Below are 18364 nucleotides of genomic sequence, written 5' to 3'. Positions count from 1 at the left end.
GCAGAAAAAAACAACTAAGAAAAAAAAAGTAAAAGAAATGTAAATGCAGCCGGGCATGGTGGCTCACACCTGTAATCCCAGCACTTTGGGAGGACAGGGTGGGTGGATCACAAGGTCAAGAGATCAAGACCATCCTGGCCAACAGGGTGAAACCCTGTCTCTACTAAAAATACAAAAATTAGGTGGGCGTGGTAGCATGCCCCTGTAGTCTCAGCTACTCAAGGAGGCTGAGGCAGAATTGCTTGAACCCGGGAAGTGGAGGTTGCAGTGAGCCAAAATAAAAAGAAAGAAAGAAAGAAATCTAAATGCTTCTGTAGAAAATATTCAGTTAATCCAAAAGACACCAATAGAAGAGAAATAGCAAAAAGATATGAGACATAGAAGATAAAAGGTAAAATGACAGATGTAAATCTAACTAAATCAACATAAAATATGAATGGATTAACAACTGAGTTGAAGGGCAGAGACTGTAAGATAAAAAAAACAAGATCCAATTAAATGCTGTCTACAAGATACTTTAAATTAAAAAATAACAAACAGATTGATAGTAAAAGGGACAGAGGAAGATATGCAAAACCAACTACAAGAAGCTCACATGGCAATATCAATATCAGAAAAAATAGACTTTTTTCTGAGGCAAGGTCTTGCTCTGTCACCTAGACTGGAGTGTAGTGGTGAGATCGCAGTTCACTGCAGCTTCAACCTTCTGGGCTTCAGGGATCCTCCCAACTCAGCTTTCCAAGTAGGTAGGCCCACAGGTGTGTGCTACCATGCATGGCTATTTTTTTTTTTATCTTTTGTAAAGACAAGGGCTCACTACATTGCCCAGGCTCGTCTCAAACTCCTGAGCTCAAGAAATCCTTCTACCTCAGCTTCCCAAAGTGCTGGGATTATAGGGATGAGCCACCATGTCTGGCCTAAAATAGACTTTAAAACAAAAAACGTAACTAAAGAGGAACATTTCATTATGATAAAAGGTTCAATCCATCAGGAAGATATAAAATTATAAATACTTATGCAGTTAATTTAATAACAGAGCACCAAAGTACATGAAACAAAATTTGACAGAGAGGGAGAAATAGACAATTCAACAGTAATAGTTGAATACTGCAATATCTCATTTTTAATAATAAACAGGACAACTGGCAAGATGATCAAAAAGGAAAGAGAAAGCTTGAACAACACTATAAAATCAAGTAGACCTAACAGATACCTATAGAACACTACATTCAACAACAACAGATGATACATTCTTCTCAAGTCCATATGAAACATTCTCCAGGACAGACCACCTACCAGGTTATAAAACAAATATCAATAAATTTAAAGGACCAGATAATATAAAGTATGTTCTCTGATCACAATGAAGTGAAATCAGAAATCAATAAAAGAAAAAAAATACACAAACTCACAAATACATGGGAAGTAAACAACGTGCTTCTAAATAACCAATGGATCAAAAAAGAAAATCAAATGGAAAATACTTAAAAAAAAAATGAAGGTATAGGCTGGGCACAGTGACTCATGCCTGTAATCCTAGCATTTTGGGAGGCCAACGTGGGTGAATCACCTAAGGGCAGGAGCTTGAGACCGACCTGGCCAACATGGTGAGACCCCGTCTCTACTAAAAATACAAAAAATTAGTTTGGTGTGGTGGCGTATGCCTGTAATCCCAGCTACTCTGGATGCTGAGGCAGAAGAATTGCTTGAATCCAGGATGCGGAGGTTACAGTGAGCCAAGATAACACCACTGCCCTACAGCCTGAGCAACAGAGAGACTCCATCTCAAAAAAAAAACAAAAACAAAAACAAAAATGAAGGTGTAACATACAAAAACTTATGGGAAGCTGGGCATGGTGGCACACATCTGTAGTCCCTGCTACTTAGGAGGCTGAAGCAAGAGGACTGCTTGAGCCCATGAGTTCGAAGCCAGCCTAGGCCATATAGCAGGACCCCATTTCTAAACAACAACAACAAAAAAAACTTATGGAATATAACTAAGGCAATACTTAAAGGAAAACTTATATCCATAAATGCCTGGTTATGAAAAAACAATAACCTAGCCTTTTGTCCTAGGACAATGGAAAATGAAATACAAACTACACCTAAAGCAAGCAGAAGAAAGGAAGCAATACAGACAAGAACAGAAATTAATAGACAATAGAAAAACAACAAAGAAAATTAATGAAACCAAAAGTTGGTTCTCAGAAAAGACCAACAAAATTTGAAAACCTTTAGCTAGATTTACCAAAAAAAAAAAAAAAAAAAGAGGAAAGACCAAAACCAGAAGCCAAAATGAAAAAAAAAAAAAACCCAACCTTATGAAAAATAAAAAGAATCATAACAAAATACTATTGTATACCAATAAATTTGATAACAGATAAAATGGACAAATTCCTAGAAAGACAGCATCCTACACGACTGACTCAAGAAGGAACAATCTTAATAGCCCGATAGCAAGTGAAGAGACTGATTAGTAATCAAAAAACTACCCACAAAGAAAAGTCAAGGAAGCTTCACAGCTGAAGTCTTCTGAACATTTAAAAAATAATTAGGGCTGGGCACAGTGGCTCACGCCTGTAATTCCATCACTTTGGGAGGCTGAGGTGGGCAGATCACTTGAGGTCAGGAATTCAAGACTGGCCTGCCCAACAAGGTGAAACCGTGTGTCTACTAAAAATATAAAAATTAGGCCGGGCGCGGTGGCTCAAGCCTGTAATCCCAGCACTTTGGGAGGCCGAGGCGGGTGGATCATGAGGTCAAGAGATCGAGACCATCCTGGTCAACACGGTGAAACCCCGTCTCTACTAAAAATACAAAAAAATTAGCTGGGCATCGTGGCGCATGCCTGTAATCCCAGCTACTCAGGAGGCTGACACAGGAGAATTGCCTGGAACCAGGAGGCGGAGGTTGCGGTGAGCCGAGATTGCGCCATTGCACTCCAGCCTGGGTAACAAGAGCGAAACTCCGTCTCAAAAAAAAAAAAAAAAAATTAGTTGGGTGTGTATAGTCCCAGCTACTCGGTAGGCTGAGGAAGGAGAATCACTTGAACCAGGGAGGTGGAGGTTGCAGTGTGGAGATTGCACCACTGCACTCCAGCCTGGGTGACAGAGCCAGACTCCATCTCAAAAAAAAAATAATAAATAAACAAATAAATAACCTAATCAAAATAAGCAAATGAAGACATACAAAGGGCCAACATGCACCTGAAAAAATGCTCAGCATCACTAACCATCAAGAAAATGTAAATCAAAACCACAATGAAATACCCATTCACTAGGATTGCTAGAATCTAGAAGATACATAGGCCAAGGCACAAGAGAACAAAAAAATAAAAAGACACATAACAAGTGTTGGTGAATATGTCAAAAAATCATTATCCTTACACACTGCTGGTAGGAATTCAAAATGGCACAGCTACTTTGAAAAACAGTCTGGCAGTTCCCCAAACATTTAAACATAGAGTTATTGCTGGGTACGGTTGTTCATGCTTTGCCTCCCAAAACCTGTAATCTCAGTACTGTGGGAGACCTACGCAGGAGTTCAAGACCAGCTTGGCCAACATAGTGAAACCGCAACTCCACTAAAAAAAAAAAATACAAAAATTAGCTGGGCGTGGTGGTGCATGACTGTAATCCCAGTTACTTGGGAAGCTAAGGCACAAGAACTGCTTAAACCCAGGAGACAGAGAGATTTCAGCGAGCTGAAGATTGTGCCACTACACTCCATCCTGAGTGACAGAGCAAGACCCTGTCTCAAAAAAACCCCAAAAAGCACAGTTATCTCATGATCCAGCAATTCTAGTCCTAGTACCCCTAAAAAATTAAAATATATATCCAAACAAAACCCTGTATCAGACTGTTCATAGCAGCATTACTCATTACTCATAAAAACTCATAAAACGCAGAAACATGCTGGGTGCAGTGGCTCACATCTGTAATCCCAGGCACTTTGGGAGGCCAAAGAGGGTGGATCACTTGAGGTCAGGAGTTCGACACCAGCCTGACCAACATGGTGAAATCCCACCTCTACTAAAAGTACAAAAAGTTAGGCAGGGGTAGTGGTGGCCACGTGTAATCCCAGCTACTGAGGAGGCTGAGGCAGGAGAATCACTTGAACCTGGGAGGTGGAAGTTGCAGTGAGCTGAGATTGGGCCACTGCATTCCAGCCTGGGCAACAGAGCCAGACCCATCTCAAAAAAAAGTCAGAAATAACCTAAATGTCCAATAGCTCCAAACGAATAAATAAAATGGATAATATATCTATATAATGGATTACTTGATCATAAAAAGGAATGAAGTACTGACACATGCTATAAAATGGATGACCCTTAAAAACATTATGCTGGTTGGGTACAGTGGCTTACGCCTGTAATCCCAGCTCTTTAGGAAGCCAAGGCAGGCGGATCACAAGGTCAGGAGTTCGAGACCATCCTGGCCAACATGGTGAAATCCTGTCTCTACTAAAAATACAAAAAAATTAGCTGGGCATGGTGTCGCATGCCTGTAGTCCCAGCTACTCAGGAGTCTAAGGCAGGAGAATTGCTTGAACCCAGGAGGCAGAGACTGCAGTGAGCCAATATCCTGCCACTGTCCTACAGCCTGGGCAACAGAGTGAGATTCTGTCTAAAAAAAAAAAAAAAAAAAATGCTAAGTAACAGACCACTGATGAGTTTTTCATGTAAAATAGGAAATTCTATGACAGAAAGTGGTGGCAAGTGGGATGGAGGATAGAGGGTAATAGCTAAAAGGTACGTGGTTTCTTTGCATTTATTTTTCACTTATTCTGATTAAGAATGTCAAGTTTCCTTTTGCGGTTATGTAAATGTACTAAAATTGACTATGGCAAAAGTTGTGCCATATATATGCACACATAATTATCTGTGAATAATTAAAATCACTAAATTACAAGATATAAATGGTTGAATTATATGGTATGTAAACCGTATCTCAATAAAGGTTTTTAAAAAATGTAAATCTTTAGTAAAGTAAGAAAGAGATATTCTTTTTATAACAATGTGTTTATTCTGCTTCTATGTAAATACAGGCCACCTTTGGAGACAATGACTTTTAAAAACATAAGCAAATACAGCTGGATACAGTGGCTCACGCCTGTAATCCCAGCACTTTGGGAAGCCAAGGCGGGCAAATCAGGAGGTCAAGAGATCAAGACCACCCTGGGCAACATGGGGAAATGCTATCTCTACTAAAAATACAAAAAAATTAGCTGGGCATGGTGGCACATGGCTGTAGTCCCACCTAGTTGGGAGGTTGAGGCAGGAAAATCACTTGACTCCGGGAGACAAAGGTTGCAGTGAGCTGAGATCATACCACTGCACTCCAGACTAGCGCCAGAGTGAGACCTGGTCTCAAGGAAAAAAAAAAGCAAATACAAATAAAAATATACAGATAAACATGAATTAACCCTTCAAAGTAATTTAAAAAGAAGATATTTATTCCAATAATTCTTCCATTGCATGAAACACCTCTTTAATATTCTACCTGTACTTGGAACTAACTTCAGAGTATACTGCACAATCCTCTGAATATTTTCTGTGGAGAAAAATCTGATTTTTTTATTTTTATCCATTATACACATGAGAGAACTGAGACTTAAAGAGGTTGGTCTCTGCTAGTCTTATCCTCTCCAAATTCTTTTTCTTCATATTCCATATTTTATAGAGTCTAGAAAGAGACTAACTTTCTAACTAATTATAAACATACAGATCCTCTGGTTTTTTGTTTTTTTTTTTTTTGAGATGGTGTTTCATTCTTGTTGCCCAAGCTGGAATGCAATGGCACAATCTTGGCTCACTGTAACCTCCACCTCCCAGGTTCAACCCATTCTCCTGCCTCAGCCTCCAGAGGGATTACAGACACCTGCCACCACACTTGGCTTTTTTTAAATATTTTTAGTAGACAGGTTTTCACCAGGTTGGCCAGGCTGGTCTCTAACTCCTGACCTTAGGACCCACTCACCTTGGCCTCCCAAAGTGCTGGAATTACAAGAATGAGCCACTCCCAGCATCCTGCTTATGATTTTTTTAATAGCCAAATATTTAAAGCCAAATCTGATGAAAATGAGTAACATTTTCAAAGTCAAATATAAACAATTCTCTATCTTGTTACTATGCTTAATTTTCTTTATAGCACTTTTCATAGCCTGATAATTACAGTACATATTTATTTGTTGCCTGTCTTCTCCCTAGTATGTAAGAGCAGAAATTTATATCACTGGCACCTAAAATAGTACCTGTTGGGGCCGGACATGGTGGCTCATGCATTCCAAGCACTTTGGAAGCCAAGGCGGGCGGATCATCTGAGGTCAGGAGTACAAGACCAGCCTGACCAACATGGGGAAACCCCACCTTAAAAAAAACAAAAAAAAAGGCCGGGCACGGTGGCTCATGCCTGTAACCCCAGCACTTTGGGAAGCCGAGGCCGGCGGATCACAGGGTCAGGAGTTCGAGACCAGCCTGACCAAAATGTTGAAACCCCCTCTCTACTAAAAATACAAAAATTAGCTGGGAGCAGTGGCACGCACCTGTAATCCCAGCCACTCAGGAGGCTGAGGCAGGAGAATCGCTTGAACCCGGGAGGCGGAGGTTGCAGTGAGCCGAGATCGCGCCATTGCACTCCAGCCTGGGTGACAGAATGAGACTCTGTCTCAAAAAAAAAAAATAGTACCTGTTGGAAAGTCAGTAAATATGTGATTTCCTGGACTTTCAAAATAATTACTTGATGGGCATTTCTTTATATATAAAAATTTCTTTATAAATATATAGCTAGTCTTATAATTCTACAGTCACATATTATATGATTCAGAAATTGTCAAAGTTAGTTGATAAGGCACACAAAGTTCAGAAATGTATATTCCTATCGTCCAATCAAAACTTGAGGCAATATTTTTAAAAGCTGATAACTTCCTAAGTTTTGGGTGGAAACTATCATGGCAGTACAGTCCTTAAATCAAAGAAACTGGGTTTCTTGTTTGTTTTTGTTTTTATCCTTAGTCCTCACAGGAAGTAAGGAACTGGATTTCAAGCACTCAATTTAGTAATACAAATCTTAAATCTTTCCACACTAACAAAGTACTCTGACACTGAAAAACAAGCTGTTTCAGGCTACTGAAATGCTGTAAATATGTCCATCCATATCATGTAAAAATATTATTTTCTATCAAAATCATCATAAATAATTTTATAATAAGAATATAATTGATTCAAACTTTGAAAGGTCCCTTCCACTCAATGTTTAGGGAAAACAAATAAAAAACAAAGCCCACTGAGAAAAAAAAAGATCAATATCAAACCTACCGGATCAACAGTAGGCAAAACATCTTTCTTCTCCAGGCTGTCGACTTCATCTTCATCTGTGCTGTATTCTTCCATTGTTTCGCCACTAACAAAGTGGATGACTCTCCTTGGGACTTTCTTCTTTTTTCCTATGACTCCCAGTTCTACATTTTCAAAGCCTCTTTCGTTACTCATCTATATCAACAATATTTTAAGAAAATGAGAGTTTCAAGTGAGATTAATTTTTTTTCATTACACATGAAAAACTTTTGGTAGCTTTATTTTAGTAGATAAACAAACAAATCTTTAAGCAGTTTTGGTTTGTTCCGAGACAGGGTCTGACTCTGTTGCCCAGGCTAAAGTGCAGTGGCAAGACTACAGCAGATCAAATAAAACCTATCTGTAAACCAAAATCGGAAAGCAGATCATCAGTGTTTTATCTCTGGTCTTCCAGATGTCTTCATCATTAATAGATATGTGAAAACAGAGATTTCTGATAGTAAAAAAATTTCACAAGTTTTTAAACTATAGTAGTCTACGGATTTTTTTTTTTTCTAAGATGGAGTCTCTCTCTGTCGCCCAGGCTGGAGTGCAGTGGCCCAATCTCAGCTCACCACAACCTCCGTATCCCATGTTCAAGCAATTCGCCTGCTTCAGCCTCCAGAGTAGCTAGGACTACAGGCATGTGCCACCACGCCCGACTAACTCTTTGTGTTTTTAGTAGAGATGGGGTTTCACCATGTTAGCCAGGATGGTCTCAATCTCCTGACCTCATGATCTGCCCACCTCAGTCTCCCAAAGTGCTGGGATTACAGGCGTGAGCCACTTCACCCAGCCAGATTTTCTTTTTTTTTCCAGACCCAGACAGGGTCTGGCTGTTGCCCAGGCTGAAGTGCAGTGGTGCAATCATGACTCACTGCAACCTCAAATTCCTGACCTCAAGTGATCCTCCCATCTCCACCTCCTGAGTAGCTGGGACTATAGGAGCGTATCACCATGCCTGACTAATTTTTTTTATTTTGTCTACAGAGACAGTGTCTGGCTATGTTGCCCAGGCTGGTCTCCAACTCCTGACCTTAAGCAATCCTCCCACCTCAGCCTCCTGAAGTTTAGGATTACAGGCATGAATCACTGTGCCTGAGCTGGAATTCTAGTACAAATTTATTCCTAGGAAAATGTTAATTTTACTTCACACATACAGCCAAAGTTACATAGATATTACAGGAGATGGTGAAGAGCTTCCTTTCATTGTCATCTTGTCTAAAGTTTAAAGCCCTAAGAAAACTACCTTAAGTTTACAAACCACAGTGAAAATAAAAAGAAAAAATTAAGTATTTAAAAAAAAAAGGAAAACTACCTTAAGTTTAAACTTCCAGATTTCAAAAAGGTACAGTACACACAATTGTGAAGAAAAATCTGGCAACAGTGGTTACCTCATGGATAGAATCTGAGATAGGGAAGAAGGAGCAAGCGAGAGAGTAGTCAAAGGAGGCCTTTTATTCTTTTTGCATATGCAGGACTACAGTGCTATCATGATTACAGCTCATGTTGGTAGAACTCTCTAAGGTAGTCCAGAGTATAAAAATTGTGTTCTCTATAAGGATTCTTATGGTTATAAGCAAATATAATTTAAACCCACGACTGCTGTTCAACCACTGGAAAAGCTCTTTGAATTGCTGTTGCAAAGACAGGATTAAATTGACAAAAACAGTGAACTAAAATTGCCCAGTTATGCAAGCATAAGCTACTTTATTGATTGATTGATTGAGGCGGGGTCTCATTCTGTTGCCCAGGCTGGAGTGCAGTAGTGCAATCTCGGCTCACTGCAACCTCTGCCTCCCAGGGTTCAAGCAGTTCTCCTGCATCAGCCTCCTGAGTAGCGGGGATTACAGGCGCATGCTACTATGCCCGGCTAATTTTTTTTATTTTTAGAGATGTGGTTTCACTGTGTTACCCAGGATGGTCACGATCTCCTGACCTCATGATCTACCCGTTTCAGTCTCGCAAAGTGCTTGGGATTACAGGCGTCGCCACCGAGACTGGCTGCTACTTTATTTTTATACATTGTTTTCTCTTAATCTTCTAAGGTCCTTCTTAGAAAACAGATAACGTCTTTTACCTCCCGAAGGAAAGTTTAGTCATTAGCCAGGATTTGAATTCAAGTATTAATATATCCAACCAAATAACACATGCATTGCTCCATGGCCCACATGGACATCACTGACAGCAAGTGTAACTGCCATATAGCAAACTGCAGATCATGAAAATTCGATAACAGAGCAGGCATGGTGGCTTACGCCTGTAATCCCAGCACTTTGGGAGGCTGAGGTGGGAGGATCACATGAGGTCAGGAGTTCAAGACCAGGATGGCCAACATGGCAAACCCCATCTTTACTAAAAATACAAAACTTAGCTAAGCACAGTGCTACATGTCTGTAATCCCAGCTACTTGGGAGGCTGAGGCATGAGAATCACTTGAACCCAGGAGGTGGAGGCTGCAGTGAGCCAAGATTGCACCACTGCACTCCAGCCTAGGCAAAAGAGCAAGACTGTCTCAAAAAAACAAAAATAAGGCCAGGAGAAGTGGCTCACACCTATAATCCCAGCATTTTGAGGGGGCCAAGGCAGGTGGATAAGCTGAGGTCAGGAGTTGAAGACCAGCCCAGCCAACATGGCAAAACCCCATCTCCACTAAAAATACAAAAATTAGCTGGGTGTGGTGACATGTGGCTGTAGTCCCATCTACTTGGGAAGCTGAGGCAGGAGAATCACTTGAACCTGGGAGGCAGAGGTGGCAGTGAGCTGAGATTGCGCCACTGCACTCCAGCTTGGGTGACAGAGCGAGACTCCATCTAAAAAAACAAATAAAAATAAGGCCGGGCGCAGTGGCTCACGTCTGTAATCCCAGCACTCTGAGAGGCTGAGGTGGGCGGATTAGAAGGTCAGCAGTTCGAGACCAGCCTGGCCAACATGGTGAAACCCCATCTCTAAATAAATAAATAAATATAGAAATAATAAACTATCTTTATTTTATTTATTTATTTATTTTGAGACGGAGTTTCGCTCTTGTTACCCAGGCTGGAGTGCAATGGCGCGATCTCGGCTCACCACAACCTCCACCTCCTGGGTTCAGGCAATTCTCCTGCCTCAGCTTCCTGAGTAGCTGGGATTACAGGCACGCACCACCATGCCCAGCTAATTTTTTGTATTTTTGGTAGAGACAGGGTTTCACCATGTTGACCAGGATGGTCTCGATCTGTTGACCTCGTGATCCACCCGCCTCGGCCTCCCAAAGTGCTGGGATTACAGGCTTGAGCCACCGCGCCCGGCCAAACTATCTTTAAAAATAAAATTTGATAACATAGGCTATCTATGTTATTAGCTTTAAAAAAATTCACAATTCTCTCTAGCCTGTGCTGAGGGTTCAAACAAACCCCAGCCCCTAACAAGGAAAGATGAGGCCATTTATTGTGTCCATGAACAAAATAAACAAGTAGTTCACCCAGGCTAGCTTTCTTCTTCCCGTTCCCACCCTCGACCAGTCCCCAGGCACAGATAGCCATCCCTACCCAATCTCAAGTTTCCCCTTGAGATAAAATTTGGCTATGGTTGTCCTGACACCAACATTTCCTTTTGGACTATGACTCAGCTTTTTGGATCCATTAATTTCCTATGCAAAGGAAAGATAGATGAGCTGTTAGATCTCCAATCATTCTACTAATTAGATGGATCTAATGCCAGTGCAATAGCTCCAGTGAATGGAGATCTCAAATCCTTCACAGTATACCACCATGCCCCACCCTACTCCACCTCTATCAGGACAGAAGAGGCTTCTCACTGCTCCCTCTAGCAATCTCATTGGCTTAATTTTTTCCTTCTATGACACAGGCAAAGGAAGGGACGTCAGCACTCAAAAAGGTTCAGATTTTAGAGTATTTCAGATTAGGGATAATGATTCTAACCTCTACCTGGGAGATAGGGGTGGGGTGGGGGGGAGGGCAATGAAGGAAGCACTGACAGGTAAAACCAACCAGAAAATAATGTGGTATAAAATTCCCAATAATTATAGTTCTAAAACATTTTTCTTTTTTTAAAGTTTTCTTTTTTGTTTTTTTAAATTTTAAAACAACAACTCAAACCAGAAATCCAATAATTACAAATAAAAGTTACACTGTGGTGGGGCACGGTGGCTCACGCCTCTAATCTCAGCACTTTGGGAGACCACTTGAGGTCAGGAATAAAAGACCAGCCTGGCCAACATGGTAAAACCCCATCTCTTAGCCAGGCATGGTGCCTCACATCTGTAATCCCAGCACTTTGGGAAGTGAGGCGGGTGGATCACTGGAGGTTGGGAATTCGAGACCAGCCTGACCAACGTGGAAAAACCCTGTCTCTACTAAAAACACAAAATTAGCTGGCCGTGGTGGCACATGCCTGTAATCCCAGCTACTTGGGAGGCTGAGGCAGGAGAATCGCTTAAATCTGGGAGGCAGAGGTTGCGGTAGCCGAGATTACCCCATGCATTCCAGCCCGGGCAACAAAGTGAGATGAGACTGTCTCAAAAAAAAAAAAACATACTGTGCATTTTCCAAATGCTTCATTTTATAAATCTTCAAGTAAGAAAATTTTCACTGCCAATTATGCAAATTCCATTAATGAACTCCAAAGCTCTGAAAACATTTTATAACACAAGAAAATTATGAGGTACCATGTCAATTAACGTTTTAACTCCATTTTATTGTTAACCAAACTATAAATGTGCTTATCTTTATTATCAGAATCTGTTTTTTCTTTTCTTTTTTTCTTCTGAGATAACATCTTGCTCTGTCACCCAGGCTGGAGTGCAGTGGTGCAATCTTGGCTCCACCTCCTGGGTTCAAGCGATTCTCCTGCCTCAGCCTCCCAAATAGCTGGGACTACAGGCGTGAGCCACCACACCCAGCTAATTTCTGTATTTTTAGTAGAGATGGGGTTTCACCATGTTGGCCAGTCTGATCTTGAATCCTGACCTAGTGACCCACCTGCCTCTGCCTCCCAAAGTGCTGGGATTACAGGCGTGAGCCACTGCACAGCAGATCTGGTTTTAATGGCATTTTAAAAAAAATAAACTCCCATGGCACCCAGTTTTGTTTTTGTTTTTTTTTTTTTTTTTGAGACAGAGTCTCACTCTGTCACCCAGGATGGAGTGCAGTGGCACGATCTCGGCTCACTGCAACCTCCACCTCCCTGGTTCAAGCAATTCTCCTGCATCAGCCTCCCAAGTAGCTGGGACTACAGGTGCGCACCGCTACACCTAGCTAATTTTCGTGTTTTTTTAGTAGAGATGGGGTTTCACCAAGTTGATCAGGATGGAGCACCCAGATTTCTTTAAAATACATGCTACACTTGGGTGACCAGGCGCGGTGGCTCACCCCTGTAATGCCAGCACTTTGGGAGGCCGAGGCGGGCAGATCACGAGGTCAAGAGATCGAGACCATCCTGGCCAATATGGTGAAACCCTGTCTCTACTAAAAAAATACAAAAATTAGCTGGGCATGGTGGCACGCACTTGTAGTCCCAGCTACTCAGGAGGCTAAGGCAGGAGAATTGCTTGAACCCGGGAGGCGGAGGTTGCAGTGAGCTGAGATCCCACCACTGCACTCCAGCCTGGTGCTTGGCGACAGAGCAAGACTTTGTCTCAAAAAAAAAAAAAGTTACATACTACACTTGGAATTTATTGTGTGTCATCTTCCCCAATTAGATTATTAGCAACATGGGGGGTAGGCACGCTATATCCTTCAGCCTAGAGTTCCTGATACACAGTAAGTACTTGGTCCCAGAGGTGCCAAATAAATCAATCACAAAGTGGTATTGAAAGTTTAACTCCTTTAATAACACTGAGGTTGAGATTCTGGTTAAGTCTATTCAGAGAAGCTGCTGGATAAAAGACATAACAGGTACTGGATGGCCTGTCTGCAGGCCTAAGTCTAGACCCTATCTCCTATCTCTTACTCCGTTTCCCTACATTGCACTAAGGATTTCTCAGTTCTGCCAAACTTGGGAAGGAGTGTATGATGGGGGCCTCCTCCTCCCACCAGATACCCACTTCACTGGCCTCTTCCTTCTTACTGTGCTCAACCCCCTGGGCATAGATCTGGAGTTCCCAAAGATGTTTCTGCTTCAGGAATGTGAATCCAAAACCAAAAAGGGCAAATGGAAAAGCAGAACTCATTTGTGTTTAACAAGAAAGAAGAGATAGTATTTGCATAGAGAATCCCAGAGAGACTACACCAAAACTTAATAGTTACTTTTGGGGAATGAGAACATGAGGAAACAGTGGGGGGTGGGGGGGGGTTGGTATTCCTCTGATTTTTATCTTTTGTTCTATAGCCTTCATTACACTTCAAGTAGTTGTTAAACAAGAATATGAAAACAACAAGTCACTAACCCAAATCAAAGAGCCTCTCAGGTCAAACAACATTTAGCTGGTATATCAGTACAGGTGTGTTTACTTTTCTATTAGATCCAAAGCGAAGTAGTGATTTTTAAAAAACAATTCTAGTAGCAACAGGAAAAATCAAATTGAAAACACATCCAGGCCAGGCACGGTGGCTCACGCCTGTAATCCCAGCACTTTGGGAGGCCGAGGCAGGTGGATCATGAAGTCAAGAGATCGAGACCATCCTGGCCAACACAGTGAAACCCCGTCTCTACTAAAAATACAAAAAAATTAGCCGGGCATGGTGGCACGTGCCTGTGGTCCCAGATACTCAGGAGGCTGAGGCGGAAGAATCGCTTGAACCCAGGTGGCAGAGGTTGCAGTGAGCCGAGATTGAGCCACTGCACTCCAGCCTGGTGACAGAGCAAGACTCTGTCTCAAAAAAAAAAAAAAAAAAAAGAAACATATCCAGCACTGTGGACTTAACAAAGGTTAAGTATAAGTGCACTTGCCAACAACAGGTCTCAACTCAACTGAAATTAAAGTGGCTTCCAAATCAATTAATGTTGTCCCCTGAATTCCTTCTTATGTAGGAGGGAAAAAAGAAATTCCATATGGAGACTGGTATGTGGGAAAATTGTGTTCTTTGTTTTTGTTTTTTCAGTTGCCCAGGCTGGGTAAGTTTGTGTTTTGTTGTTGTTTTTTTTTTTTTCTTTTGGGATGGAGTTTTGCTCTTGTTGCTCAGGCTGGAGAGCAATGGCTCGATCTCGGCTCACTGCAACCTCCGCCTCCCGGGTTCAAACGATTCTCCTGCCTCAGCTTTCCGAGCAGCTGGGATTACCGGTGTGCGCCACCAGGCCCGGCTAATTTTGTACTTTTAGTAGAGACAGGGTTTCTCCTTGTTGGTCAGGCTGGTCTCCAACTGCCAGCCTCAGGTGACCCACCCACCTCAGCTTCCCAAAGTTTTGGGATTACAGGCGTGAGCCAGGACGCCTGGCCAATGCAAACTCCATCATACTGTAAGAGAGGTACTCGGTGCTCGGGTGTGATCAGCGTTGGTGTCTGGGTGTAGTGGGCAGAAAAGACTTGGCCAGGCAGATGGCTTCTCAGTGGCAGAGCATGGGGACCTCCGTGCGCCGGAGATCTCTCCGGCACCAAGAGCAGCTGGAGGACAGCAAGGAGCTGCAGCCTGTGGCCAGCCATCAGGAGACCTCCTCCGGGGCCCTGGGGTCCCTGTGCAGACAGTTCCAAAGGAGGCTGCCCCTGAAAGCCGTCAACCTCAACCTCTGCCCAGGCCCCTCCTGGAAACGTCTGGAAACCCCAGAGCCAGGGCAACAGGGCCTCCAGGCAGCAGCTCGCTCAGCTAAGAGTGCCTTGGGTGCCATGTCCCAGAGAATCCAGGAGTCCTGCCAAGGTGGCACCAAGTGGCTGGTGGAGACCCAGGTGAAGGCCAGGAGGAGGAAGAGAGGAGCACAGAAGGGCAGTGGATCCCCAACTCACAGCTTGAGCCAGAAGAGCACCCGGCTGTCTGGAGCCGCCCCTGCCTACTCACCCGCAGGCCCCTGGGAGAAGGCGCATCACTGCCTCTCTACCCAGATGGGCTCATGTGCCCGCCCGTTACCGTGGTCGAGGCGGGAGGCAGCCTTCCGGAGCCCGTACTCCTCTACAGAGCCCCTCTGCTCTCCCAGTGAGTCTGACAGCGACCTAGAGCCTGTGGGGGTGGGAATTCAGCACCTACAGAAGCTGTCCCAAGAGCTAGATGAAGCCATCATGGCAGAAGAGAGTGGTGACATCGTCTCTCTCATTCATGGCTGATGAAGTGCCTGCAGGAAACAAGCCCTGTCTGACCGCCAAGGCTTCACACCCAAGAATGTCTGTGCTTCCCCATGCACTTCTTCCAGGAAGCCCTCAGGAGTCATCAGTACCCCTGAGCCCCTGCTAATGAGGACCTGACTAAGAAGGGGCCTGGAGCCTCACTGCTCCGGCCACATCTGGACCCATCGGTGACTGCCAGCCATAGCCCGAGAGTGTCTTGGGGAAAGTGTCTGGCAGAGGTGGGGAGAATTGTACCTTTTGCTTTCCCAAGGGACTCTCGAGCTTAGAAACTCTATACACCTGACTTTGAGCTTTATATTTGCCTCGTGTGTAACGTGAAGTGCTAGCATCCGATGTTTGAGAGCTCTTAGCCATGTACCCAGGTGTCTGATTTTGGGGGTGTCATCCGCAGAGTCACTCACTGTCTGTGTTTCTGGTGCCAAGGCTCCCGAGGGCCCCACTCTCATCCCTGCTTTCCCTACCAGGGACTCAGAGGAAGGCATAGGAGATATTTCCAGGCTTAAGACCCTGGGCTCACAGGTACCTATTTATATGCTCGATGCAGAGCGCTGTGGGTATGCCGGGAGGGGTAGCCTGTTCAAGAGCAATTTCTGCCCTTTGTAAATTATTTAAGAAATCTGCTTTGTCATTTTATTAGAAAGAAACCAGCATGTGACTTTCCTAGATAACACTGCTTTCTCATAATGAAGACTGTTTGCCTTTGAAAAAAAAAAAGGGATGTACTCACAGATTGGGGGAAATGTCTTACTAACATTCAGGTACTTAGTCTCAAAAACGAAAAATCTTCATTGAAAAAGCTTTTTTTTTTTCAATGAAAAAGCTTCACTGTCATGGAGGATGGGAAGAGTTCTATACATGAGCAACTCATCATTTTTAACAGCCAAAACTGTATACTTCTGAGCAGGATTCATGTAAAACAATTTGTTCATTGGTTTTACATAGTCGAAGATCCTAAACTGCTAATTTAGACAACCAAATCCAAAACAAATCTCCAAACTTTTTTCTTCTTTTGAGACCAAGTCTCACTCTGTTGCCCATGCTGGAGTGCAATGTCCTGATCTTGGCTCACTGTAACCTCCACCTCCCCAGTTCAAGCGATTCATACCTCAGCCTCCCCAGTAGCTGGAATTACAGGCGCATACCACCATGCCCAGCTAACTTTTGCATTTTTATTAGACATGGAGTTTCACCATGTTGACCAGGCTGGTCTCAAACTCCTGACCTCAGGTGATCTGCCCACCTTGGCCTCCCAAAGTGCTAGGATTACAGGCCTGAGCCACCACGCCTGGCCATATCTTCTCTTTTTTTACACTAGAAAGTTGCAATTATTTTCTTTTTTTAAATACTGAAAAGTTGCAAGAACTTTAACTCTTTAAACCAGCCCTGTCCAATACAGTAATCACTAGACACAAGTGGCTAATGAGCACTTGAAATGTGGTCAGTCAGAACTGCGATATGTTTGTTGTACGTGTAAAATACACCCAGCATTTCAAAGAGTAAGACTCAAAAAAGAGAATGAAAATACCTCATTAATAACTTTCAGGCCGGGCGCGGTGGCTCACGCCTGTAATCCCAGCACGTTGGGAGGCCGAGGCGGGTGGATCACAAGGTCAAGAGATCGAGACCATCCTGGTCAACATGGTGAAACCCCGTCTCTACTAAAAATACAAAAAATTAGCTGGGCATGGTGGCGCATGCCTGTAATCCCAGCTACTCGGGAGGCTGAGGCAGAATTGCCTGAACCCAGGAGGCGGAGGGTGCAGTGAGCCTAGATCGTGCCATTGCACTCCAGTCTGGGTAACAACAGAGAAACTCCGTCTCAAAAAAAAATAATAATAATAACTTTCATACTAATTATGGGTTGAAATTTTTTCATATAAATTGGGTTAAATAAGATATGCTATTAAAATTAATAAAATTGGCTTTTCACGTTTTTAAAAAACGTGGCTACAGGAAAATTGAAATTACAATTTTCAATGAAGCTTGCATTCTATTTCTGTTGGACAGCGCAGCTGGGGGCCTTAGTTGCCTCGAGGGTGAAATGGAGTAACACCCACCTCGAGCGGAGACTGTAAGGATTCCGGTAAACTATTATCAAAGCCGGTAAACTATTAGCATATGGTTGCTATTAGCCAAGCAAGATCAGATGCCAAGGCAAGCGCGCCGCTAGCACTAGAAGAGACAGAAGTGGCTGAAACCGCCCTCACCTGGCTTCCAGCTACTGCAAGAAGAGTCTTTGGGGGATACGCCCTCCTTTTCCAGCTGGCTGACCAGAAGCTGTACTATCATCCCCAGAATCCGAGGCAGCCCCAGAGTCTGGAGTGCTGCCAAGCGAAGGGGTTGGTGAATGAGGGGGGCCTCTGCTTCCCACAAGCCGGTTTCATTGCGCAGAAATAGGGGTGCAGTGAGGAGGAACTCTAAAACCAGGGCGGCCTGCTCGGAAGAAGGCTGGGCAGGCCAAAAGAGCAGCCAGGACGTCAGCCTCGGCGGCCCCACCTACCTGCCCGGTAGATTCCCCAAACGCCGCGGCGGCTGCAGCTCCCGAGGCTGCGACAGCTTCTCCTCGCTCCAAACGGCCCACTGGCTCCTGCTCCATCGTCGTCGCCACCACAGGACTCCTGGCGCTGGCGAAACAGAGGGTAATGGCCGATAAGCCCACTTCCATCCTCTGCCTCTCCGCCCAGTCGCTGGCCAAGCCCCGCTGTCGGGAAGTGAGACTCACCCGCAGCGCCTACCTAACGCCGCACCCAGCCAAGTCTCAGCGAGAGAGACTAGCCCGCCGTGAGAGGTGGGGCCGGCCTGAGGGGCGGGGCCCT

The 18364-nt window shown here is 43.8% G+C and overlaps 1 protein-coding gene and 1 pseudogene across 4 annotated transcripts in view; one reads left to right on the top strand and one right to left on the bottom strand.

The window, feature by feature from the left end:
- Positions 1–18349, bottom strand: part of FAM177A1 (family with sequence similarity 177 member A1) — a 36530-nt gene extending 18181 nt beyond the window's left edge. For 2 of the 4 annotated variants that reach the window (XM_078334777.1, XM_009005923.5), the window contains exons 1-2: positions 18049–18326; positions 7316–7489 (exon numbers count right to left, since the gene is read on the bottom strand). In XM_078334777.1, the coding sequence (XP_078190903.1) occupies positions 7316–7489; positions 18049–18213 (339 nt within the window). In that variant the 5' untranslated portion in view covers positions 18214–18326. Of the gene's footprint in view, positions 1–7315; positions 7490–17073; positions 17183–18048 lie in introns of those variants that run through there. The other 2 variants (XM_078334778.1, XM_078334779.1) reach the window with 2 other exon arrangements.
- LOC103795722 (protein PIMREG pseudogene) lies at positions 14747–15611 on the top strand (annotated as a pseudogene).
- Positions 18350–18364: the final 15 nt, after the last annotated feature.

Source organism: Callithrix jacchus, chromosome 8 (genome assembly GCF_049354715.1).
Source record: "Callithrix jacchus isolate 240 chromosome 8, calJac240_pri, whole genome shotgun sequence".
NCBI lineage: Eukaryota > Metazoa > Chordata > Mammalia > Primates > Cebidae > Callithrix > Callithrix jacchus.
This window is presented reverse-complemented; position numbering and strand designations above follow the sequence as displayed.